Source organism: Ursus americanus, chromosome 31, assembly GCF_024610735.1.
Source record: "Ursus americanus isolate L20-20 chromosome 31, mUrsAme1.1.p, whole genome shotgun sequence".
Lineage (NCBI taxonomy): Eukaryota > Metazoa > Chordata > Mammalia > Carnivora > Ursidae > Ursus > Ursus americanus.
Window position 1 is genome coordinate 15,672,279 of NC_142157.1, and position 26,698 is coordinate 15,698,976.

General features: G+C 47.4%; 1 protein-coding gene across 15 annotated transcripts in view; it reads right to left on the minus strand.

Annotated features, from left to right (window-relative positions):
* KIAA1217 (KIAA1217 ortholog) overlaps positions 1-26,698 on the minus strand; it is a 703,566-nt gene that overhangs the window by 279,335 nt on the left and 397,533 nt on the right. For 5 of the 15 annotated variants that reach the window (XM_045787053.2, XM_045786955.2, XM_045786939.2 and 2 more), the window contains exons 1-2: positions 8,970-9,301; positions 350-633 (exon numbers count right to left, since the gene is read on the minus strand). In XM_045787053.2, the coding sequence (XP_045643009.2) occupies positions 350-633; positions 8,970-9,039 (354 nt within the window). In that variant the 5' untranslated portion in view covers positions 9,040-9,301. Of the gene's footprint in view, positions 1-349; positions 634-8,969; positions 9,308-26,698 lie in introns of those variants that run through there. The other 10 variants (XM_087857619.1, XM_045786931.2, XM_045787045.2 and 7 more) reach the window with 7 other exon arrangements.

Genomic DNA, 26,698 nt, shown 5'->3' on the forward strand with positions numbered 1-26,698 from the left:
CGAAGCACTCAAGTGCTATGTGAGCACACAGTAACTGATCGGAGGCTTCACTCAGGAACATAATACCCCTCACTGCCTGCACGTTAGGTGTGTTTGTGGTTGACCATCAGGACGCTTCTTTTGGGGAAACTGCATGCTCTCTGGGTCTCTCCTCTCTGGCATTCTGATAAAGAGAGCTGAGCTTTCAGGCCAAACCTTTTACTGGAGGCTGCCTTCTCCCCAGGCCCAAAAGAAATCTGGAACAACCCAAGGGCGGACACAATCCACTCAACTATTGTTTCCCCCTTTGCTTTCCCTCATGTTCATTTCAGAACGAGCTGTGTACAGCAAAATGGCGACATGTTCCTACCTGGTCTCTCAGCCTCTCTTGGTGGCCCATGATTGCGGTGGCATGATGGGGGTATTTCTGCTTCAGATGTTCCAGGAAAGCTTCTCTCTTCCTGTCCATCTCAGACGTTTGCATTCCCAGGATTTCTTTGGAACTTCGGGGCCCACCTAGAGTGTGTCTCCTGGGGATATTGCGGGAAGACCTGGAAACTGAACCACGACTGTTCCCATTAGAAAGGCGTTCCTTGGTTCTGCGGCATTCTGCATCTTCTAATGACGTCACATGGAGATTGCTTTTTCCTTGTTCTGAAAGACAAAAAGAACAAAATACAGTTCACAATTAATGATCTCACTAGAAATCTCATTTACAGAACCCCAAGAGGGTTTGTGGCAGCTGTTAATGTGTAAGTGTAACCTAGCAGATTTTTTTTTTTTTAGGCAAGAAGAGGAAAAAAATCAACAAAGGAAATACGAAAAATCGCACTGAAAGGAAAAGTTGCAGAAAAAAGTGGGCTATTTCTGACTCTTCCCCTGAGGTTATTCAAAATGAGAACACTTGGTCAGACTAGTTTGCAGGCAACTGGATTACCCCTTACCTTCATCTGTAATTACAGAAAAGTTAACTCCAGTGGTTCTGATTATTTCTTTATTTTTAATTACAATTTTGTGCTGGTAACAGGACCGTTATATTTCTATAATCTGAAGGTGGTTTCTGAGACACTTATTTCATTCCCAAGACCAAAAATAGCTATTATAATCAATGACATGTGAACCACCTAAAAATTCCAGCCCCCCCCCCCAATTAGGATAAAGCAAGCAAGCATTAGAATATTATTAGGTTAATATCATTATCAGGTGAGAATGGGGGGGATATAAAGGCTTAGACACATTTTACATGAAGTGAACTTTAAAACAGAGTGAAAAGGGAAGAGATATGATCCATCCGGATGGCCTTGACCTACACCCTTGGCCTTGACCCTGCCTCTGACCTGGCCTTTAAGGGACAAGTTGATTTCTCCCTAGAAGGGAGCAGGTGAGCCAGGCAATGACAGTGCTTCACCTGCCGGACGTGGATAGGGAATCTCTACTCATTCTCAGTGGTTGGCAAATGGGGTATCGGGTTTGCATACTCCAGTAACTGAAAAAAGGGCAATTACGTCTTAAAAACCAAGAATAGAAAGAGAATGTGATGAACATTCAGATTTTCCTCATAAGGAATAGTTTTTACAGCCTGCACAGATGCAGGCAGAATACAGTGTCCCTGATCACTGAATTCCCAGGGGAAAGCACTGGGGGCGGGGGGGAGTCTCAGGAGTTCTGCCTTTCACCCTAGACTTAGCTCTCTCTCAGCCTCACTGTCTTCATTAATAAAATGAGGTTGGTGGACTAGTGACAGATATGCAGAGTCTTCTAGCTCTAAATCCTTTAAAATCTACTCTAACTTATCTTTTAAAGAGGTTTCCAAGAAGAGCTCATTTGCTAACTATTGATCTTGAAAAGTTATGTGCAGAAAAAGAGATCCAACATTTGAAAGTTCTAGATTAGAGTCTCAGATAGAGAAACCAGACTTCACACCAGTGATATCCAGAGTGTCCAGTTTAATGCCTAAACTAGTTCGTCTAAAGGCAAGCGCCAACGCATTCCCCACCTCACTGTCTAGAAACATCTCTCTATACAACGGCAGGTACAACGCCCTTTGCTTAGGCATAAAAACATTTTAAACTCAGGCTGGTCTTCCTACTCTGGTTTTCTATCCCTAGAAGAGTGTTCTGGGAATAATTCTTCTTGTTTACTCTTCACTTCTCATTACATTGCTAATTATAGCATCTCCATCAGACACCGATGAGGAAAGGGAGGAAAAAATACCCAAATTGGTTAATTCTCCTACTTGTCATTAGTTTCAGCAGTAAATCTAGAAGGGGAAGAAGATGGAACTATTGATTAAAAAGATATTGAGGGATGAACTGTATCATTTATTTAGGCTGCCTTCTCATTACGTGGACTCACATGACAGCTACCTTTTCGGTGGTGTCTTCCTGAATACAACAGAAGTAACAGGATCCGCTGAATGAAGCTAGATGCAGAAAATGCCATATGTCAGGTCGGTAAATACGTGTGCAATCTGGTTTGACCTTAGCTTTTGGAGTGCATATGTGTGCACATGAGTTTTACGTTAGCCAAAAACTTGTTGTATGCTTGATATAACACTGTTGACTTTTATTCAGATTTTTATGATTACTTTTGACATCATCAACATATTTGTAGAATTATCCAGGACAGCTAGATTAATTAGCAGGATTGAATCTCCGGAAAGGTGACGTCTTCATGTGGGCAAACACACAGACACCCAGGTGGATAAATGTTCAGGTGCCTCCCATACCAACAGGGGCAGAAAGTTCCGTTCTGCCTTGATCCGCCACACAGACTCACAAGAACTATTTTCTTGCAGCCAACAATCCTCGGAATAGGTCAAGGCAGCCAGAACAGTAGCCCCATGGAGACTGAAAAGAGTTTTCCACTTTCTTCCTTCATATAAATTGGGAAAGGAACAGGAGGGGAAGAGTCGATCTCCTGTCACCATTCACCTTTGAGCAGCTCTGACTTACTGACGCTCTAAACCCCTAACACTGTGCACTGGAAGGTCATGTCAACCTCATGGTACTTGGCCATTTTTTTTCCCTCTCTTGTGGATTCTTCTAAAATGTCTCCAGTCACTTAACAAGGTTTAATGTGATTTGGAAGAAAGCAGCTAACAGCACCAAGGGTAACACACCAATGGCCAGAGGCACAGAGCCTTGGCAGACATCCAGCCGCCTACGGGGCTCACTCCTCCCCGGGTCTCCTTCTTGCCCTCTACCTCCCTCAGCTACGGGCCCCATCTGGTTCCCATCCCACCACCAGACACCTGCTCCGCCCTCACAGGCACCACCGAGGACGACCCAACACCACCTTGCACACACAGCCACTTGAACACGCATCCCAGTCACCTGAGCCTTCTCAGGGAGGCTCCGCTCCTGGGAGCTGTCAAGTCCCGTGCTGGAAGTGGAAGTGACAATTCCACCATTCCAGTCACTGGGGGAGAATGTGATCTCTCTGCTGAGGAGACCAACCAGGCAGGGATAGAAACAAACAAGAGGGGACCAGGCAAAAGACATGGAGTCACAATTCCGTAGCCGTGGAGTCAGAGATCCGAGGGCTGGCCAATTCCTCATTATCCACAAAGCCATCAACAGAGAAATAGAGTTCTGTTTCTTGTCTGGAATGTGCCTGGGTGCTAACACTGAAGCATGGGTGTGTCTAGCGGCTTGCTATTCTGGGAATCCGTGTCAAACAAGGAACGACGCTGTAGCATGAAGACACAGCTTTCAGTTTCCCCTTCCGGCCGCTCCCAGCCCCCGCCCAGCCCAGGGCAGCTCCTCCCTGTAGCTCGCTGCGGGCACCGCAAAGAGCAAAACAGGAGCTCTGAGCACTGAGCAGCCCCTCCAACATTCCCTGGAGCAGAAGTAGGGGTGAGGAGGGCAGATGTGCCTGAGAGAGCACGCTCTGAGCTTCAAAGGGCTTCCTGGCTGAGATGTGCCAAGTTATCCCGGAGGCAGGAGACCAGGGGAGCTGCCAGGTGGTCTCGGATGGCTTCAGCCAGGTCCGCTGACTTACAGCAAGGGGTCTGGGCCCCTGCGTCATTCAGACATTCCACGCCCGCTTTCTACCTGAGCGCCAGCGATGCCGCTTCCCTGAGATTTTTATTCCTGAGCTCAGACGAGGTAGGCCACAGCCTCTTTGAGGGGTCCCTAGCTTCCTTAAAGTGGCTCCCGGTTCGCCATCGCTAAGGTGTCGCTTTTAAAACTGTGCCAAGTTCCTCTCTTGCCATAGGAACATCGCGAGGAGCGATGAGTGCAGACCTACCGTGGCAGCGACAGTACTTTGTCCGTCTGTCTTCAAACCATAATGTCCTCCCGCTGCACACACAGAAAGACTGCATTTTCCAGGATCCTTCCTCTAGCTGGGGCCTTGTACGAATTCCTCTGGTCGATGCAGTGCGGGGAGAAGTGATGTGCGACACCTTTAGGCCCAGCCCCCAGACTTCCTGAGTAATCTTCCATGTTCTTTCCCTTTCTTCTTTGGCTAGTCGAATGCAACACATCCAGTGGAAGCCGCCAAGGCCTTGGGGAATGGGGTCCCAGAGTCAGCCTAAAGATGGGCCCCCAGGGGACCGTCGGCATTCCACCGTGTTCAAAATACCAACATTGGCTGTGCTAAACCACAGAGATTTCAGGGTTGTTACAATTAGCCTAGCTGACCAATATGTATCATGTACTCTGTTGGGGGTCCACAGGGTTCCTTGGTTGGCCAGTTCTCTTGTTACTATCCTACAGATCGCCACCAAACACAGATTGGCACGGAAATCGCAGCTGAAATCAGGCCATGATATATATTCACCTACAAAGCCTTAAAAATTAGGGGCGCCTTGGTGGCTCAGTCGTTAAGCGTCTGCCTTCGGCTCAGGGCGTGATCCCGGCGCTCTGGGACCCAGCCCCACATCAGGCTCCTCCGCTGGGAGCCTGCTTCTTCCTCTCCCACTCCCCCTACTTGTGTTCCCTCTCTCGCTGGCTGTCTTTCTCTGTCAAATAAATAAATAAAATCTTAAAAAAAAAAAAAAGCCTTAAAAATTAAATAAATGATAAAGAAGCTTTCTGGTATAGATTTTAGACAAAAGAGGAAGCGTCCCTCTGCTCCCCAGGAAAGTATTCTCATCTCAAGCGTTGGTCAGATGATTCATTCATTCATTCTCAAAAATACGTATTGAGTGCCTGCTGGGTAAACTAAAAAGAGTTAGGAAATGCAGTGAAGTTGGGATCAAGAGAGACACAATCCCCCTGCCTCACAGAGGATCCACATTATAATTAGGGATGCAGACAACAAATAAATAATATGTAATAAGTGCTCAGAAGGATTAAACAGGTCAGGGGCAGAGACTGATGGGGCAATTTTAGGGCTCTAAGCAAAGACTTGAGTATCGCGGACTCCCCAAGTTTGCGCTCACTCCGTGGGGGCTGCCAACGCTATTTTTGCAAGTTTAAGGGGTACAGTGTGTTGGTTTGATACATTTATATATTGCAAAATGATTCCCACCAAAGCAAATACTATTTTGAAACACTGGTGAATCGGGGGTTGGAGGAGGCAAGCAGGTGGACTGATAACACTTCATCTGCCCAGGGGTTTCAAGAGCTTAGGAGCCCGAGGAAAAGCAGACACCTCGGGGCTGCTGTGAGCCAACACATCCCAAGGAACGCCCCAGGATCGCTCTCAGGAGCCCATGGCCTTCAAAGGGAGTGTCAGATTTTTAGATTGCAATTCAGCCAATAACTACCAAATGCCTACTCAGCACGGTGCACCTCGAGGTTCACATTCACACTGTTGTTGACTAAGTAGGCTTCCTGTTCAGCCATGGAAGCCTCGTTGATTAGAGCTATTCCCGAAGGCAACCATATGCCCCAATTTGCCTAAACAGTTGTGCGTTACAACTGCTGTCCCAGCAAAATTATTTATAGGGAGCCTTTTCACTCTCAAAAGTATCTCGGTCTAGACAGTTACATGATCACTCAGGGGATCCTTATCTACAGTAGATTGGGAAACTCCAAGCCCTGGGGTGGGATCATTAGCCTTTTGTGCAAGAAATATTTATTGAGTGCTTTCTACACGCCTGGTGCTCTGTTAGGTGCGGGCAATGTAAGGATGAAGACGACCTGGTCTGCCCTGGCATACCACGTTGTAATTGAGGGAAATAAATACAGCAACGAATAGCATCAAGAGTGCCAGGCTAGGAGTGGCCATGGGGTATTATGGGTGATGTGAGCAGAGGCCTGGCCTCCCTGTATGGTCCTTGTGCTGACCGAAGACCTGGAACGGAAGCCATCCTCCTTACAGCCTTGCTTCACCCAGAACTCAGTGGGACCCTACACATCTCCCCTGAATACTTCTCACCCTTACAACCTCTCCAGCCACCCTTCCCCACCTCCCTGACCTCTAAATGCTCAAGGGCCCCAGAGCGCACCTGTGGGACCTGTACACACAGACCCAATCCTAGCAGACCTTTCTCCTCAACTTCGGTGCAGAATACTCACACAGCAATCTGCATCCCCCTTTAGAGGAGAGATAAACCTCTCCATCCCAACCTATCCGAAGGACTTCCTGTTCGCCTCCATTCCAAACCAGAAACACCCTCCCCTCCCCTCGGCTGCACTCAAATGCTTTCCTGTTCCTGTAAATGGCAACTCCATTCCTCCAGCTAGGCGGACCAGCGTTTCTGAAGCCATCTTTGACTCCTCCTTTTCTCTTATATCTCACATCCAATCCCTCAGCAAATTCTTTTGGCTTTACTTTCGATAGACATCTAGAACCTGTCTTCTTATCACCGCCTGTCCTACTACCCGCTGGTCCCATCTTCTGTACGGTTTACTGTGCAAGCCTCCGAAATGGCCCCTCTGCCCTTCCCCTACCCCCACTTGGGTTATTCTCAGTATAGCACCCAATATTTCCCTTTTATATGACAAGTCAGACCTGCCAGCAGCTCCCTACCTCCTTTGAAAAAAAAAGAAGCTCAAATCTCTGCCAGAGTGTCATAGCCCTGTGTGATCTGGCCTGGGATTACCTCTTAACCTCTCTCCTCCCATCCTTCTCCCATGTCCTCGCTGTTCTTCGAACAAGTTCTTGCCTATTGCCTCCCTTGCCTCTTTCAGATGTTTATTCAGATATACACCATTGAGGCTCTCCCTGATAACCCTACCTACAGTTTCCCCCGCAACCCTACGTACTCCCTGTTTCCTTTCCCTGACTTAGGTTTCCCTATAGTCCGATTTCCATTTAATAGTTGCCGGATAAAATATGAAATGCCCAGTTAAAATGAAATTTCAAGTAAACAATGAATAATTTTAGCGTAAGTATGTCCCAAATACTGCATGTGATATAAAAAAAAAATATTTGTTGTTTATCTGAAATTCAAATTTAACTGGGCATCCTGTATTTTATTTGCTAAGTCTGGCAACCCTGCCATCTAACATGCTATATATTTATCTGTTCATTGTCTCTCTCTCCCACCCCCTTCCCTCCAAACTTGGCTCTTAGAACAAAAGTTCAATGAAGGCAAGTATTTTCCACTTACTTTGTTCACTGCTAGGTCCCCAGCAGCTACAACAGTAACTTCTACATAACAGACGCTCAACATTCACTGAATGAATGAGTGAATAAAGTGGTCACACTCCCCCAGCCCAACCATCTCCAGCTTCTGAGGCATCTTCGATTTGCCATTGTTGTTTTAAAGTTAATTTCTTAAATTGATCCCATTCTATTTGCCCCTCTAGGTTCTGTGTCATTTCTTTCAGCAGAGGCCCAAAGACTAAATCCCTGCTGTAGGATCCTGTCCTATCAATTAAGGGAGGGAAGGGAGCCTTATCTCCCACTGGACCCCACCGACCAGGCGCCCTCAAGGAAGAGTGCTCTGTTTTAGAAGCACAAACACAGATCCCTAGACTGATGGCTGTAAAACGGGGGATTCTCCAGGGCTTACTAAACTTAAGGTTTCCTGAGTTTCACGGGGCAGGGGAAGTATTAGCGGTGGGGTGGGGGTGTTCTAGCTCTGTAATTCCATGGATTTTCTTCAGTTTAGCTTAGTTTTGCATTTTCAGTGTGGATGAGTCATTTGTTACTTCCCTTTCGCCTTTCTAAAACACACACACCTTTTCCCCTGTGCATAATCCCTACTCCCACGCAAGCCCCGCAGCCCCGCAAGCGAGCGCTTCTTTCAGTTCCTAACTGGCCCCTGGATGAACCTGGGGTAGAGTGGGCGGGGATGGTTTCGGATTGTGCGGGTTTATGAACGTGCTGCCTATAGGATCCCATACGATAGGCTCTGGCATCACAGACGTCAGAGACTGGAGAGCAGAGAAGTCCTTTCCCCACCCAACCCCACGGTGAATTTTCTTTGGAACAACATAAGCTTCTGGAAATTCCCTACGGAAAAGACAAGTCTATCACAAACACAATTAAAGGAAAACTGCCCGGAGAAAATTTACCAAAATTGTCTAACAACTCCCAACTTTTGAATTAAAGCATGCAGAGATTTACATAGTCCCGTCTATCATCGGGCTGTACCAGTGCTCCCCTGCTGTTTCGATCTGTAAAATAAAACATCCCTAAACTCTGTAATTTAACTCTAAAATTCCGCAAAACTTGCAACCAGCATGCCTTTGCCTCATGGGATCCCCCAACCAATGAATGGAAATGCTGCCGTCCCGGAGATAGCGTCCCAGAAACAGCTCCTCTCTCCCACGGCTGGAGCAGCGAGTAGGAAAAGCTGCTTTCAGCGATATATTTTGTTACTGCCTAGAGAGATAACACATACTGACGGCTCACTGTGCTACAAATGGGGCATCCCCACGCCGCTTCTCTTGCTGCTTAAGAAAAGCCTGCCAGAGATCAAGTCAGACCCAAGAAATCACAGCTCTCCACGCAGTTTTGAAAAGGCACACCACCCCAAGAAATGCGCGTACTCTTTGCCCTGCGCCGGGTCTCGGGTTATAAAAAGCAGCCAGCGGCGAGGAACACGCGTAACCGTAACTCCATCTTTGAATGAGTCTGTTACTTACCCTGCTTCTGTCTGCCGTCTGCTGAGTAAGGAAGGCACGGCTCACATTTCTGGCTTTCATTTTCTTCCATTGTCCCTGCCTGCGGCGCAAGCTCCTCGCTGCTCTTTAAACTTCAGAGCGCAGTTCTGAAAGCTCCCAGAAAGCGCCTGGAAGGGGGCCCGGGGGTGGGGGGGAGGAGGGGACCGTGCGAAACCCCACCCCAAACTATTCTCCACTCCGGTGCAAAGTCTCTCTCGCCCGAGGAAACTGCATTCCAGCGTCGGGCCGCCCCCGTCCCTCCGTGCCTGCGTCCCCGCGTCCGCCCGCCCGCCCGCCCGCCAGCCGGACCGTCCCGGAGGAAGGCGGGGGACGCTGTGCTCCCCCAGCCGCCCGCTGCCCTCCCCCAGCCGCCCGCTGCCCCCCCCCCCCAGCCGCCCGCTGCCCCCCCCCCACCCAGCCGCCCGCTGCCCCTGCCCCGGCGCCGGGTCGGCCCTGCGCCGCGCGCGCCCGAGGCCCCAACAGGTGATGGGCTTCCCGACCCAGGACCCAGACCGCCTGTTTGCACCGCTGCGAACCGCCCAGATTCCGCAGCCGGGGGAAGGAAAACATTTCACCAGGATCACCGGCAGGCACTGAAAGCCGGCTCGCTGGTTTCTTTAATCTCAGACACACAACGAGCTTCCTAAATAGGCTGATACACGAATTACTAAACAGTCAACTGCCGAACATCCCAGATTTCGGTGAAACCCTTTAAAGAAAAGAAAGAAAGAAAGAAAACAAAGCGTGTATGCTGAATCTTGTTAAGTAAACACTTTCCGGCACTGTTTAGAACCTGATTAACACATACAAAGAGGTTGTTTACTTTTCACACAATTTCACTCACTTAAACTGAACTTTAAAAAGAGTTTGTACTCTTCGCCTAGGCTTTGACTCCGCCCCTTTCTCCCAACACACACACACACACACACACACACACACACACACACCCATTGGGGTGAATCTGAAAAGTAAACCAGTAAAATCAACCTTCTGAAGTTCTCAAGTTAATTACTTTAAAATATCTGAAAGGCAATAAAATTGCTTTTCTTTGGATGGGCAGAGTGGCATCCGACAGACTCATTCTCCTTCTAAACTATCTACAAATATTTATTTTGTTCTTTACCCAGTCCTTGAAAAACTGGCAAATTTCCCAGAAAGTGAAAATAGGAGGCACAATGTCCACCAAAAAAGGGGGGGAGGGGGATAATCTAAGCAGCATTAGCTCTGCCATTCCAGCCGTCTAACAGTAACACAATCACTAGTAGGAAGAGTGTGATATTTTCATCTTCAGCGGCCCCATCATTTGAAGGGAAAAGAAGAACAATGGTTAGCCTGCTGACCATACCTTGACCCAGTTTAAGAGGCCACTCGGGCAAGGTTTTAGATTAATTTAGATCAAGAATCCACCAGAACAATGGCTGGCCTATCCTCCAGATTCTGACCTTGAGTCACCTGTGTGTTTTGGCAGTGTGGGGGACATATTTTGGCCATTTAGGGCAAAAAGATGTGGAAGCCCCTAAAGGACAAAGGATATAGACCAAAAGGAAAATGGCCATGCCAGAGACTAAGCCAAAGTCACGTCAGGAAGGGAAGAAGAGACCTTGAAACTCCTTACAGGATTTTTCTTGAAATCCAAGATGTGGTGAATCTTCTAGAAAGTTAAAGCCACGCCTGGCAGTGTGAATACAGGCAGTTGAGTTGACAGAGCTCAAGGTCTCCGCGACTTTGCAACAGAATTACCTGGTAATCTTGCTTTAAGGAGGAACTAATCTTACACAGTTTCTGTACTGGTTCCCCGCAGGCAAACACCGGACAAATCTTGTTTTAACCTTACTATTTTCTCAGATACAAAATGTTCAGGAAGGAAGGATCTGTGTTCAGGCCCCCAGGTCCAGATTATCCTGATCCTTGTGTCGCTGTTGTGTATTTGTCTTCAAATTATTAATGCCAGAAATGATTGGGGTGGGGGGAGGAGAGGGGGAGAGAGGGAGAGACATTGCAGCCAGAGCACTGGTCTAGACCAGACATCCCTGGGCTCTGACACTAACCTAACTTGCTTTGGTGGGAGAAGAGCCTGTTCCTAACAGCTCCTACCTGTCGACACCGGGGAGTGGCAAAACCCCCAGGATGAAGGAGACAACAGCATACTTGGAATGGCAGTCTATAACAACCAACAGCACCCAGCCTGCTGGGAAGCCTTTCAATCCAGGCAGAAAAAAAATCTATTTTTCTACGTAGATTTTGCTTTCCTGGGGCTGTTTGGAAAGAGTGAGGGCAGCCTTTCAGGGCCCTGTTGATCCCCAAGCAGGCAAAAGAGGGGCAGTTCTTCCACCAGTTCTAAACTCTGGTTAGTTTCCAGGCGGCCCAAGGAAGCCCCTCTGCCCACCATGTGTTTGGGCTGCAGCGACCCTCCCCTCCCCCACAGGCAAGCGGACTGCGGGCGGAGTCGATATTCCTCCAAGCAAAACTCTTTGTAGACTGCACAAAAGAAAAAGGCATTACCAGTGAAGATAATTCACATAAATCATTAAGGACCACGAAAACCAGACACATATTTACAGTAAATCACCTTCTCTTGAATAGTTAAACTTTCTGACCGTTCTATGGGGGAAAGCTTGGAGCCGACTAGTTACCGGCCCTTTGTTCCTTCTCCTTGGGAACAAGAACTGAAAATATTTCGAGAAAGCGCTGTATTAATGCCTTTGCACTGGCCAGTCTATACATCTCTCTCCAAAGCACACAGACCTTGCTAGGACCCGTCAGCTGATTGTCAGCTTCTCTGAGAGGGGTCTCTAGAAAACACCTACTGTTTTCTGCAATCTCCATAAGCTCAGTAACTCAGAACTTCATGAAAAATACTATTATTGCCATTGCTGTTACTGTGCAAATGTTCTTTCTGGAAGAAACCCTATTTGAACTAGAGGCACACCGTGTTTTTAGGTTTAATTTAATTTCTAGGTTTAAAAATTGCTATTACAAACCAATCTGCCTACTGCCGTACTTTGAAATTTGCTGTGAAAGGCAGAAGGAAAGCGGGAGGAACTTGAAGTGTGATTTTCCTGCAGTCATACAGAGAGCTACAATAATGATACCAGGGGGCTAAATTTTCAACTCCATTTCTGTTAACCAGCGAAGGTGCAAGACTATTTCTTGGTTAATGGCTCCATATGTTGGCAATGCATGCCTCAAAATGAGCTAACACACACAAAAAAGTGTCATTTCAAAGGAAAGACAAGCGATGGAGATAAGGGGGCAAATGGTGATTTTGCCGGCGGAGCTAACCTGTTAGAGAACTGGGCCACTACTGGTTTTGATAACGCAGCTTAAACAGACGGTCACCGTGATGGGCATTCCTCACAAGGATCAGAAACTATTGCATGTGACTTCTTAGCAGGCCTATTTAATTACAGGGCTGTGAAAAGCATGTCAACGTCCTTGATGTAAGTTCTTCAAGAGAGGAATTGCTGGAATCCAGCGTTTGTGGAATTGCGCTGATATGTTTCAAATTCTTTTTTATTTTAAACCCTATTAGAACACGAGAGCCTCCCCTGATTGGACAATCAGGACACGAAAGAAATAATTCATGCTTGCGGAAGCCATAACATGTCATTTTCAAAGGCATTGGTAACTGAACGGAAAAAGACACAAAATCAGGTGAAAAACCAAAAATGTTTCAACCGGAGCCCCCACGCCTTGATGTTTTCTTACACATCGCCTTTCCTAAGGGAGCACTGCTGTGTGTCACCCTGCAGTTCAGAAGTAAAAGACTTTTGACAATTGGGAAAACATTTGCTTAAATGGATGAGCTGGTGAATGAAATGCAGGCTCTCCCATCCTACTCTTGCCAGCAGCATGCCGGCTGGCCAGGGTGACCTTATACTTAAATATAAACCAGAGCACTTGTGACAGGGAAAGGGGACACTATTCATAATCGCAACAGGACGAGATGCAGAAACCACGACTGTCCCTGGCAAAGCAGCACAGATGGTCACCTATGCGTGGTCCAAGATAAGCCCCGTGTGCTCCTCGGGTTTCCAAATGCAAAATGAGCATAAATAATGCTGTTCAAGGTTCCCTATGAGGACCTCGCGAGAGACATTTAAGCATTAATTAAAGGTGTGAACCTCATCTGAGCTGTTCCACAAGCCCCACCCCCGATTTCACATCAGAGAATACAAATTCCACCATATGATGTTCTGTAGGATTCATCCATCAAAACAATGCTCCTTTCTGTGTTTAGGGCAAAGATCTCACAGATGGGACCACAGAACCATTTATATCTCCAGCATTCTCTCCAGAGGGTAACCAATCTTCCTGATCTTACTGGAGTCCTTCAAATCCCAGCTGTTCCGAGGAGACCTGGCCAAACAAGGAAGGAGAAGTGAGGTGGCCGAAAGCCTCCCCCACCACTCCATTCTATTTCGATGTCTTGGAACTTTCTTCCCCTACCCCATAAAATTCTTCAGGTGACTATAACCAGGAACTACACTTAGATCCAATGTGTTAATGCTTTAAGCGTATATGCTTTCTCTTCAAGAGAATCTATTGATGTTCATTCTTATCGGGGTTTCTTTTATCTCTTTTAAGTTGGAAGATGCTGGAAAGCAAAGACCCTGTCTGCCAAATCGTGTAGCCAGAGCTGCCATGTGCACAGCACGTCATGGAGAAACCAGACCTCAGCTCTGATCCAGGTGGGCACTGCAGACCAAGTCTGGATCCCAGGTGGCAGCTTTTAAGTGAAAACTGCAAGCCGTATGGGCTCACCCCTTTCATCCCAGAGCTGGCTAAACCATATTCTATAGCGTTCCTAAAGGCCTGGGGTGGAACCCATGAGAATGTGAGCACTCCCACAGATACAAGCACCTTGCTTGTTCCTTGCTTTACCCAGTGGGGCTAGTGTGAACCCTTTCATTAGAGAGTATCTGGTGAGGCCTCACTGGGAAGGCCTTTCCCTGGCCTACTTCTGCCCTTGGGCTTTTCCACGTGCCCTGTAAAGCTGCAGTGAGCTGTTGGGGGAGCAAGTACTATGGGGAAGCAATCACAGAGCCAGAAAATTGGGATCAAGTGTTAGCTTCTATTGCCCTCTCCCATTTTGCAGATGAGCAAACTGAGGCCCGGAGAGTTAACGCCAGTCAGCCTCTCCAGTCAGCCATCACTGTGTTGAATTTGTTTCATACTTAGGATCTTTTCTCACAACTACCCTAGGGGACCCCTCAATTATTCCCATTCCTTTTGCTCTCTTGAAATGGTCAATAAAGTCAGGGTTGGCCCAGGGAAGAGTAGACCTATTTTCTAAAATCCCTCTCCCCTCAACCATAGAATTGGGTCTGGTATTATTTGGGGGGTCTTTGCTGTACAGGCCACGAGGCATTAGGCATTGTACCTTCTCTGCTCATTGAGATGTGGTGTATGCTGTGTGCGATGCATGCCCTTACCTGCGTCCCGGTTCTGTAATGCCAGAGACATCCCAGGTGGGACACGGCTTCCCCCAGGAGGAGCGGCTGGGACCAGCCAGCAGGGACACTGAAGAGGAGCCTGGACATGGTCTGATAGGGGAAAGAGCCTGCGAGGTGAGTGGGGGTACAGGCATGGTCCTGTAGGCTGGTGGGGTTGGGGTACAGCACAGAGGTGGGGTGTGGGGGCTCTGACCTTGGTACAGCAGAAAGAGAGGTCTAAGACATGCCTTTTAGGGGCCTGAAAGGGGATTATTCTCCCAGCTGCCCCCTGAGCCTTTGCTCTCCTTGACTCCGCCCTCCCCGCAGCCAAACTCAGAGCTCCTCCTCACCTTCTCTACCAGGCAGGGGAGAAGCACATGACTGCACCGAGTGTGTCTACATGCTTCTCCACCAAATAAACACTGACCTAGACTTTGTTTCAATAACACACCTAGATTTTTTGCTTTTCCACATTTTCTTCAGTTCTTAGTTTTAGCGAGTAATAGCCACAAAGGTTATCTGTGAGAGCCGCAGGCGGCAAAGAACAGAAGGGTCAGTGCAAACACGGGGCTCTTCTGTCTCAGCCCCAGGAGGCTGACACTGTGCTGGGGAGGGGGGTGGCATGGGGCTCTGCAGGGACAGGTGCTGGGAGGGCCGTGGAGGGGGGGCCCCTTTCCAGCTTCTCCACCAAGCCCGGCTCAGCCTCAGGTTTCATAGTCAATTCTTGAAAACCAACTGCGTGCTTCAGAGCTTAAGTATTTTTACAGTGATTTCATTTTTTCCCACCCCAGCCCACAGAATTTAAGGAGAGGGGATAACTGGTGTTCCTTGCAGATAAAATAAAACAGTTTTAATAATGAAGGAGCGAATGTCAGGAGCCACGTGGGAGGAGGAAGAAGACCAGGGCCACTTCCCAACTGTCCTGTGGCTCTGCTCGCCCCCCCCCAATGTGCTACTAGAGCTTTACATTTTCTTTCCCAGATTATACTGTTTTGCTTTTGAAACACATTCCTTCTCAAACTTTACAACCGCTCAACTGGGCAAGGTTTTAGTGGCATAAAATATTTAATTAGAGGTTGGGCCAAGTTTTCTACAACACTCTATGAGGAGTCTAGCTTCTGTGAAGGGACTGAGCATAAAAGCAAACCAATAAAATGGGAAGTAGTTTCTACCTGCTTCTCCACCCCAACACGCACCTCCTCCCTCCACACACAACCCCAACCCACGTGCGTCAGAACCCAGATCCCTGGGGCTCCTGGATGGCTCAGTCGGTTGAGCATCTGACCCTTGATTTCAGTTCAGGTCATGATTTCGGGGTCATGGGTTTGAGCCTCGTGTCAGGCTCCTCACTTGGTGGGGAGACTGCTTGAGATTCTCTCTCTCCCTCTCCCTCTGCCCCTCCCCATCGCCTTCTAAAATAAATAAATGAATCTTAAAAAAAAAAAAAAAAAAAAAAGAACCCAAGACCCTGATAAGTGGCAAACTGGTGTAGTGAAGTAAACCAGTGAGGAATTGATAATATCCCCAGTGGGCCCTGCTCGCAAGCCCTTTCTGAGGAAGGCAGTGGGGAGCTTCTCTGGGCCACCCCAAGTCAGTAGGGACCGGCTTGGAGTGCTCCCTGTGGGAGACCTCAGGGTGCTCTGGGCTGGAGAGAGGCTCAGAGACCAGTCAGATCTTCCCTCTTCTTTCTTACAGAATTTGAAGGGGGTGTAGAGAAAAAGGAGTTACAGTGACCAACAGGCCGTGTTTGCCCAGGACTTTGAGTGTTCCCAGGATGCAGAAATTTCTTTTTTTTTTTTTTTAAGATTTTATTTATTTATTTTTGAGGAGGGAGAGGGAGGACGATTGGGGGGGGGGACAGGGGAGAGGGAGAAGTTGACTCCCCACTGAGCAGGGAGCCCAATATGGGCCTCAATCCCAGGACCCTGGGATCGTGACCTGAGCTAAAGACAGATGCTTAACTGACTGAGCCACCCAGGTGCCCCTGGATGCAGAAATTTCTATGCTAAAATCAGGAAAATCCTGAGAAATCTAGGTGCAGGGGGTCACCCCAGGTGCAGGCAGTATGGCGGCCAAAGTGGAGCTCCACAAACAGACAGTAGCAGGCAAAGCCAAGAGGCAGCAAGAGAAAAGGATGGGGGAAGGGAAGGTGAGAAGGGGAGGGAGGGGAGAGAGGCAGAGAGAGAGAGGGAGAGAGTGAGCCAGTGAGCAGTAGCAGCAGTAGAGAAAGGAGCTGGCAGGGACTGAACAGCTGAATGAGGGACAATGACAGATTTCTGTTGGTTTCCCAGAGTGGCTACAGCTCTATCCTAAATGTCAAAGGACCATGCCCAGCTGCTCAAGAGGTCTGGGAAAGCCATTTCCTAATCTTCCTGCTTCCTCATATAAATAATAACCCAACCTATGGGTAAGTCTATTCCTTGTCATCTGAGGAGGTCAGGGCCTGTGAAAAGCAGACGGTCAAGTGGAGAGTTTACAGAATCACTTCTGAGATAAATAAAAAATATGGTTTGGTTCATCTTCAAAACACAATGTTCTTTGTCCTACCCTTTTCAAGATTTAAACTAAACAGTTCATAACTGCCTTTGATTGCCGGTTTTTTTTGCACTAAAATGATTTATTTCAAGAAGTTCCAAAAATTCTAAAGGTAAATTAATGTGGACTGGATTCAGGAAAGGAAAAAAAAAAACCTAAGGAAAGGGAAACTGAAAATTACCTCGTTCGGGTCAGTGTTTCTCAAACATCAGCAATTTGTTTTCTGTTATCAAGTTGTTACACTTTATACTAGGATTGACTTAATATTGACTCACTTAAAAAATTAAGCTTTTTCTTCTCGATAATATTGTTAAAGTTATGGGTTTCATCTATTTATTTGACAAACAGAGACAGCCAGCAAGAGAGGGAACACCAGCAGGGGGAGTGGGAGAGGGAGAAGCAGGCTCCCAGCGGAGCAGGGAGCCCGATGCAGGGCTTGATCCCAGGATCCTGGGATCGGCCCTGAGCCAAAGGCAGAGCTTAACGACTGAGCCACCCAGGCGCCCTTAAAAAAAACAAAAATTATTGAGCACAGTGGCTCCTGGCTGGCTCAGTTGGGGGAGCATGGACTCTTGATCTCATGGTTTTGAGTTTGAGCCCTACGTTGAGTGCAGACATTACCTAAAAATAAAATCTTTAAAACAATTATTGGCCACTAATCTGCCATGGGGGGATGCTAATGATGCTGGCATTAATAAGACAAGCCATAGACATGTGAATGTTTATCCCGCCCAGCACAGTGTTTATTGGCTTATGCATGAGCCCCTCTCATGAGATCGTGAGGTCCCAAAGGAGTAAGACTGGCTTTAGTCATTTTGAAACCCCAGCCCCTACTGCAGCCCTGCATGCACTAAGATGCTGGGTAAATGTTTTTTTGCCTGGTGGCATCAAGGAAGGAATGATGAAACCAAGTAGACTAAGAAAATAATGTCTACGTTCATTTAATCAAAGAAAGAAGAGTAGTCTAGCTGAGATATAAATAAAAAGTAGAGAAGGAGACGCTGCCACATTGGTCAAGAACAGGAAAGCTTGGGAGAAAAGCTAACGTGTGGTCTCAAAGCATGAATAGAGTTTCACCAGGTGCATCACCAGGGAAAGAGCATTTCAACCCAAGGAACCCCAAGTGCAACGGCCAAACGGCCAATGCCTCGAGAGAGCGTGAGTGGAGTGTGTGTGGTCGGGGAGTGATTGGTGGTGGCAAATAATGGCATAAAGTAAAGACATTTAAAAAAATTAATGATGGGGGGGGGGCGCCTGGGTGGCACAGCAGTTAAGAGTCTGCCTTCGGCTCAGGGCGTGATCCCAGCGTTATGGGATCGAGCCCCACATCAGGCTCTTCCGCTATGAGCCTGCTTCTTCCTCTCCCACTCCCCCTGCTTGTGTTCCCTCTCTCGCTGGCTGTCTCTGTCTCTGTCGAATAAATAAATAAAATCTTAAAAAAAAAAATTAATGATGGGGATTGGGACTGACAGAAGATGGATAAAATAAGGGTCAATTTTGAGAGTTCTTGCATTTCAAATGAGAAGTTTAAATTGTATCCAGTAGACAATGAGGAACGAATGGACCGAAGCTATACTTTAGAAAAGTGCTTCTGTTGGCATAATGTTGGCTGTACTGAGTGTTGGCAGGGGGAGGGGTGGAGGGGAGCAGCCTCAAGGTTAGTCAGGGGCTGAGATACACGCACTGTGTACTTCACGGTGTGTGTCTGCTGGGAGTCACGGCCAACGTCCCTCCATTACTGCCTCCCACCTTCCCCATGTACTTGCTCACAAGGGCAGGTGCCAACCCGGTTTAAATGTTCTGCCAAGTTCAAGCTTATCCATTACACACAAGTCTGAGTCACTTTTGTGCAGAAATCATGTGAACGATCAAACCAGCATCTGTGTGTAGCCAATAAGAGGAAGAAATAAACAATATCACATGTGGTCTGATGAGCTAAAAATCAAAAGATAACCACACAGAGGCGGACAGCTAGGAATTAACAAAGTGCTGTTTCATTCAGGTTCTCAACTGATGCAGATGCAACCTTGTGCTCGCTCTCGAGCTGTGTGATCTTGGATGAGTGGTGATTTAACCTCTCTGGGCCCTGGGGTTTCTCGTCTGTGAAATGAAGGCTCTAGGCGACAGACACTCAGACACTCCTCTCAATTATAACATTCTGTCTCGGTTCTTCTAGAGCTTTTTGGAGAAGCCAGGTCCATATTAAGAAGGCAGGGGAACCCAGGCTAGGGATGGTCCTTCCCCAAGCAGCACTGCCATCCCCTACCCCAACCTCGCTAACGGAAGGGAAAAGAGTGTTACCTAGGTGTATTGTGTTCTTCCTTCGTACAAATCCTGACTGCATAGACAAGGCTACCGCTTTAGGGTCAGGGGAAGAACATGCTTTAGCCACCTTGAGCTGCTATTATTTCTCAACCAATGTCGGTGTGGAGGGAGCACAGACTCTGGAGTCCAAGCCATATGGTAAGTGCCAGGTAAGTGTGGTGAGTGAATAAACAGAATAACAGGATGGGTAATTCTATCAGTGTTGCTCACATCATGACCAACCGCCCTCTACTGTCCCAACATGGGTCATGATCTCTAAGCGATCCAGACACGTGACTAAAGCTGTTGGACGGAAGTCGATGTGGCCATGGTTGGACAGATGAGCAAGACCCCTCAGTATTCATCAGTTCACTCCTACACAGTGACATGCCCGCTCCACTTCACAGGGCATTCATTTTGGCACTTTTATTCAATGTCTGCAGTGCTCTAAATGAAAACAAAATGCAGTGACCTCAGTCATCTACAAACAATAAATCTGGATGAGGCATGCCCGTGGCATGAAGTTTGCAAGACTGGTTGGGAAAGTTAGAAGGTGGAGAAACTTAGTTTTAGTGTAGGAAGCATGGGCCGGGGAAGATCTTGCTCCCTCAGATACACTGGGGCTCCCCACTCTCACCCCATCAGTAACATTTCATGAATGAGTGAATGAACGAATGAATGAACCTTTGTAACCAAAGTATTTCTACTCTATATGGAGGTCAAAATCCAATTAACACAACACCCAAAGGGAATTAGCCAGAGAATGCTACACAGCTGCGGCACGGGGGGGGGGGGGGGCAGGAAGCCTCTGGAATCTGATAAGCATATTACAGTCAATACAGATTCAGAACATGTGTGGAATGGGATCTGGTCTCCTCCGGCCTCTGGTTTTATGAAGGAGAAAACGAAAACCAAGACAGCACAGAAGTAGATTTATGTGTTTGGACAGTCATTGAACAGGTCCACAAACCAATTCAGGGCACCCACAAGACACTAGCAGGGACATGCTGAGAAGGATGATGGAGTGATGGGGGATGTGGCTAGACAGGTGACAGTCCCATGCATTCGATGCACCAAAAGCTTGAACTTTATCCCGTAAGCATTGCGGAGTCACGCGCAGGATAAAAACAGCAATGATATGGTCGCATTTGTGCTTTAGATTAACTGGGTGGAGAATGGGTTTGAAAGAAGCGGGAAAAGGGACTACAGTCAAGTGTCCATTGTCATGGTTCAGGAAAAAAGATGTGAGAGTCTGAGCTAAGGAGTTAGGGAAGATGAAAAGACAGGCAGATTTGAGAACTACTCGGGAGGTAAGATCGGAATCGTGTGCAGATTAATAGAATATGGGGCGGCAGAAGGTGGAAAGATGATCCCATGTAGGTAAACAGCCTTAGATGACACATCGACATCCCACCGAGGTATTTATGCAGATGTAGTTTGGTCAGTCCTACCACAAATAGACCCAACCATTTCCAAAGCAACTTCATTGCCCAAACAGGTTACCAGGAAAGCAAAAAGAAGTTAATGTTTTGCCAAGCCCCCCCTTTTTTTTCATAAAGTTAGGGATGGTTCTAGGCCCGTGGCATTAATTTTGTATTATATGCCATCTGATTGATTACTACGTGTCCAATGACCATTTACCGAAGAGACACTGTATGTATGAGTAACAAAGCAAAGATGTGGCACAAAAATTAAAACTGTATCACTCGCATAGACCCTTTTACAATTCTAAAATTTCTGTGCCTGGCGATGTGTTCCGTTGGCCTTGGGTACAATGTCTAGAACCCTGCAAAGTCCTTGGTTTAACTCCAAATCATCATGGAATACGTTACGTTTTAGGTGTTATGCCCAGCACTCAGCACAGGGCCTGGCCTCCAGGAACTTTTGCTAGTAAATGATGAAAGTAAAGGTAACCAACCACAGGCAGATTCAGTCCCAGGGAGGGGCGTGGCGGGGGCGTGGGTCGGAAGCCTGGCCCTGGAGCATGCTGAAGAAGCAAGAGGTCACAGGAGAACACAGCATTCTCCATCTCCTTCCTGGACCCAAGTGCCTCTCGGGCTGGGTTTAGCATCTACCTGCATCTGCACTTGCCCTTTCTTGTCTCTTTCTTAATTACTTCACTTACCCAGAGTCAAAGCAACTGCGCAGTCCCAGGGGAGGACAGCGTTGAAGAAGCAACTCAAATCCCCGTTTAGGCATACGGCCACTAGAGGGCGAGAGAGTCAAAAGCCTGCTTCTGAATGTCAGTGCGGCTCCGCAGGGCGGAAACTTCCAGGCTTCCTCAGTAGCATCCTTAGCATTTCCTTTGACTAAGAGTCCCCAGTCCTTGGTACAGCAGGACTTGCAGGACAATTTCACCCGTGAAAAACTGTAAATGTACACCTTTGGCAATGCTTCTCTTTTTTCTTTTTTTCTAATAATAATTTTAAAATGAAGACAAAACAGACAAATTTTCCAAGACTGACCGAGCAGGACTTGGTAAGGTCACTACCTTGAGCTGGCAGCACCCGTCCACATGGGCACGTTCAAGCAGCCAGGGGGTATGCCCGAGGCCCCATGCGTCACGCAAGGGCGCCAAGTAAGAGCGCGCCCAGTTAAATTCGAGTTTCAGATAAACAATGAATAATTTTTAAATACAAGTCTGCCCCAATGGGGGAAGTGATCTGTTATTTTTATTTGCAAAATCTGGCAATCCTACCTGCATGGGACACTAGGATGCTTGCTCTTCCTGGACATGCCCGGTGGCATTCACGGTTCCGCCTTCCCTCACGCCATCTCCCGTGTTTGGAATGTTCTTCCTGTACTCCCATCACTACCCTGTATCATACTCCTTGGTCAAGGTCTGGCTTGAACGGTTGGCTCCTGCTTCCTCGTCTGTGCTCTGTAGCGCCACGTTTCCCCGCGTGGTGTAGTGCTTATCACGCCTGCCTAGCATTCCAGTGTAGTGTGTCTGGGGTGGGATGGGAGATTTTCGGAGGGGGCCAGAAGAGAGGAGGCACATTTGAGTCACCTGGGGTGGGGGGCTCACTCCACAGGTTCCTATCCATGAAAGCGAAAGCAAGGTTGGAAACCACCACTCCAGATTACCGACCCCTTGGGGGCGGGGCCTGGATTGTATTTGCTGCTGGTCTTCGCGTGGTCTCTGCCTGGGACAAGACTAGCTCCCCGCAGAAACTCGGCACAGCTACGTATTTAAAATAATATAACCCGCAAAGCCCTAGCTCTTAGTGCTGCAACCCGCCTCCTCCTTCGCCCTCCCTGCTTTGCCATTTCTTCCCCTAGATCATGGAAAACACTCATTTGATGACTTGCTGTCATCAGGTTTTCCACTCCCTCTGTCCCTGCACAGAGAGGGAAGTGTCACAAAATCTGGGGCAAGGCTGTGAAGCCCACTGTGTACAGGGTGCTGGGGATCCTGGAGGGGTGAGGTGGGTGGAGAGAAAGGATAGGTATGTGAACTCTATACAAAGACTGGGGCGCCAGGCGGCTCAGTATGATGAGGGAGCAGAAGACAAAGCACAAGCTGACACCCTACAACCGCCCCCCACCCCCACTCCTGGGTGGGACATGTGTGATATTCTTCCAGGAAGCTCCCAACAACCTTAATGTTAATGTCTTGCTAGAGGGGAAAAACAACCTTGACTTGACAATGGTAAGGCCTCTGGGAACTTATAGGTCCTCTTTAACATATGAAAATCCTTTTGAAACCTCCCTTTTCCTTACCTCCCCCAACCCCCCCAGTGTATAATCAGCCACCCCTCACAACCCCCTGGGGGGGCAGCAGCTCTTTCTGCCCAAGGGTCCTGTCCCCGTGTTTTAATAAACCACCATTTTGCACCAAAGACGTTTCAAGAATTCTTTCTTAGTCATCGGCTCTGGACTCCACCCCACTGAACCTCACCTGTATTCCAAAACCACATCAAATGGGTTGAGCATCTGCCTTTGGCTCAGGTCATGATCCCGGGGTCCTGCGACTGAGCCTGGTGTCGAGCTCTCTACTCAGCGGAGAGTCTGCTTCTCCCTCTCACTCTCCCTCAATACTCTCTCTTTCAAATAAATAAAATTAAAAAAAAAAACAACAACAACAAAACCCCACAGGTTGCCTGTGCTAAGGACCAACTGAGGGGGACAGACACCCCACTGGAGAGTTGAGCCGAAGGTGAAAGGCCAGGATTGGCAGGGAAGTTTCACAGAAGGTTCGGCAAGTTATTTACAGTTTCCTTGGAGAGGATTTTTAATAAAAACAAATAGCCAAGTACGTAGCACCCCTTCCTTCAGTCCTTTAGAAACATTTGTTGACATGTCCCAGGTCAACTAGGGAATGATGCAGGTCAAGCATGAAATGTCCACAGTTTAGTTGTAATTGCTCACAACAAATGATCATGTTGGGGGGGGCACTTATGTCCCATTCCCTGACCTTCCAGAAGGACAGATTTTACCCCCAAACCTTCTTGCCCCTCCCCTTACCCTTTCCAAAAGAGGCACAGCCCAACCCACTCTCTCTCTGTCTCTTTCTGGGCCCCCATGTTGGGAGGCCTGCAGTGGTCCACATAGGTCTGGAGTGAGTAAGAAAGTTAGCCTAGGGTTGCCTGGGTGACTTAGTCAATTAAACGTTTGTCTTTGGCTCAGATCATGATCCCAGGGTCCTGGGATCGAGCCCCACCTGCCTTCGGCTTCCTGCTCAATGGGGAGCCTGCTTCTCCCTCTCCCTTTGCCCATTCCCCCACTCGTGCTCTCTTTTTAATAAATACATAGAATCTTTAAAAAAAAGAAAAGGGGCACCTGGGTGGTGCAGTGGGGCGCCTGGGTGGCGCGGTCGTTAAGCGTCTGCCTTCAGCTCAGGGTGTGATCCCGGCTTTATGGGATCGAGCCCCACATCAGGCTCCTCCGCCTGGAGCCTGCATCTTCCTCTCCCACTCCCCCTGCTTGTGTTCCCTCTCTCGCTAGCTGTCTCTCTCTGTCAAATAAATAAATAAAATCTTCAAAAAAATAAAAAATAAAAAATAAAAAAAAGAAAGAAACTTAGCCTAATTCTGGGGTACAGCCCACTGTTCCCCTGACCCTAAACTATATTTTAGCATTGACTTTATCAAGTAACACAAACTGATGTTTTAGTCTCTTTGTCTTTAGTTCTCTTTGTCTTTAGTTTACCTCTTAATTTGCTTGGATAGGGAAAGCGGTATTCTATCTGGGGTCTTTTTAAAACCACAACCTATCCCCTGGTATGTGGGGATCATTGTTCTAAATTCTTTACATATTTACGTCTCACTACATCTATAGGAAGAAGGGTCCATTATTATTATTATTTTGCAAATGAGAAAACAATACATTCATTAGCTAGGCACACATTTAAGGAGGGCAGAAGCCAGGATTCAAACTCACTGAATGGCTGTCGAGCCCAGAAACTACCTCCAGGCTACACTACCTCTGCCAGGCTTTCTTTCGTGGTATAATCCTCTCATGCTTTTCTAACGGAGTTATTTTAAATTCTCCTTAAATCAACAAACCAAAGTCCATGTGAGTGACTATTCTTTCTGCTAAATAAACGCTGAAGGAGAAAACACCAAGACAAAAACCAATGCACTTGCTGAGAGCTGAGATCTGCTCTAACACCTCAAACGCTAAGAATTGAACACTTTTTCTCATCGATTGTTGACATAGATAGAGCTATGTGGATTAGCGCGGCTCACTTATTTCCTCAAGGAGAGACAATTTAAACCATCGTTCTTGTTCAGGTTAGATAGCAACACTTTAGAGAATTCTCCCCTCCAGCTAAGGGAAGACGAACATTATGTGATCTGGCCACGGAGAAGATGAAGAAGTCCCTAATATTGTGTTTATCACTCAGCAGGACGGATGGCAAAGCATGCGACAGCAAAGACCCTACTGTGTGCACAGGACTCAGGATTTGGATCATTTGGACCCTGGCATAAAATCTTGTATGGACTGCTTCACAGCAAATATTCTCTCCAGAGAAATCATAGGATTCTGAAAAAACCAGAGCTATTAAGATTTGTCCGAGACAAAGAAAAAGTTACTTGAGGGGAGTTTTGAAGTCAGAGCTTTTTAGCTATTTTCAATAGAAGCCTCCCTGTTCTTGCTGTAAGCATTGCCCCTGCCCTTGTTAATGTCACTTCCGGTCACGAACCCAGACCGTCTCCATCGGACCTTACGCTTTTCTCCACTCCATTAGAGATCCTGCTAGTCCTTATCTGGGTGTGACCTTTAGCTCTGGGTTAGAGGACGCTAGCACAGCCCCACGTCATCTGTCTCAAATGTGCTTCTCTTAGAAATCTGGGCCCTGAACAAGGGGGATGTGGAGCACTTAACCTTGGGGGAGTAGCTTTGGAAAATAAGGTCACACTGATTATTTCATGCCTTGGATTTCAATCCTCATCTGGACTTTTTTTGCAGGAATTTCGAAACCATAAATACTTCTCCTGGATGGAGAACTTTCCTATTCTGCTCCTTAAATGTTTCTTACACTTGCCCAAATCAATCGGTAAGAATGGGGGTCTTTGAAAGTCACATTAAACAGAATAAAATTGTCCTTCGAAAAAACAGACTCCGTGGTGTAATGTTGCCTGATAACTTTTTACGAGGACGGTGTGACAAACCTACTTCCTTGTTCCCCTTTCCGGGCCATGAAATTGTGTTCATCGGAGCACGTAACTGATATAGATTATACATTGTTTTCTTATAGATGCTACCCATATGGTAGCTAATTGGAGAGTTCTGGCTGGCGTTTCCTGGAGTGGATGCCAAAGGATGGGAAGATGTTAAGAAAATAACTAGTCAGCAGCCTGCCTACCCTTAAACATGACATTCTCAATGGCTTGTTCTAATTCTGGAATTCCTAGATAGCACTGGGCTCTCCCAGGACATATGGAGAAATGGGGGAATCTGTGGGTAGGAGAAACTTCTGGGCTCCTTATGTTTGTCAACGAGGACAATCCTGCCATGGGAAAGCTGGAAAGCTAACTTCTAAAGCTCAGTGGGAGTCCGGGGCTGCTTACCATTCCACTCCGAGGTAGATGATTCAACGCCCCCTGCACACAACGCTATTGGGGAGGTTCAAGCTTTAGTAGGGGTGAGAAATGACTACACACAAGACCTGTAGGCCAAGCCTTCCTCCTCTAACCATTCCACTATTTCTGGGTGGGAAGCGTGTGCACGTGTGTATGAGGGGGATGGGACGCGACTTTTAATTGTTATATTCCTTGTGGGAATTATGGGGTTTCACACAAACGCAGTTACTTATGGTCTAGAGCTGCTACCTCATCTTTGAGTCACATTTTCAAAGTATTATTAATCAAAATGTTGTGGGTTCATCCTACGATCTCTCTATTCCTTCAGTCAACCATTTAGTAGAAAGAATAGCTGTCTTTTAATGGGGGCATACTGTGTCTCAGGATTTATCTTGAACACTTTCATGCA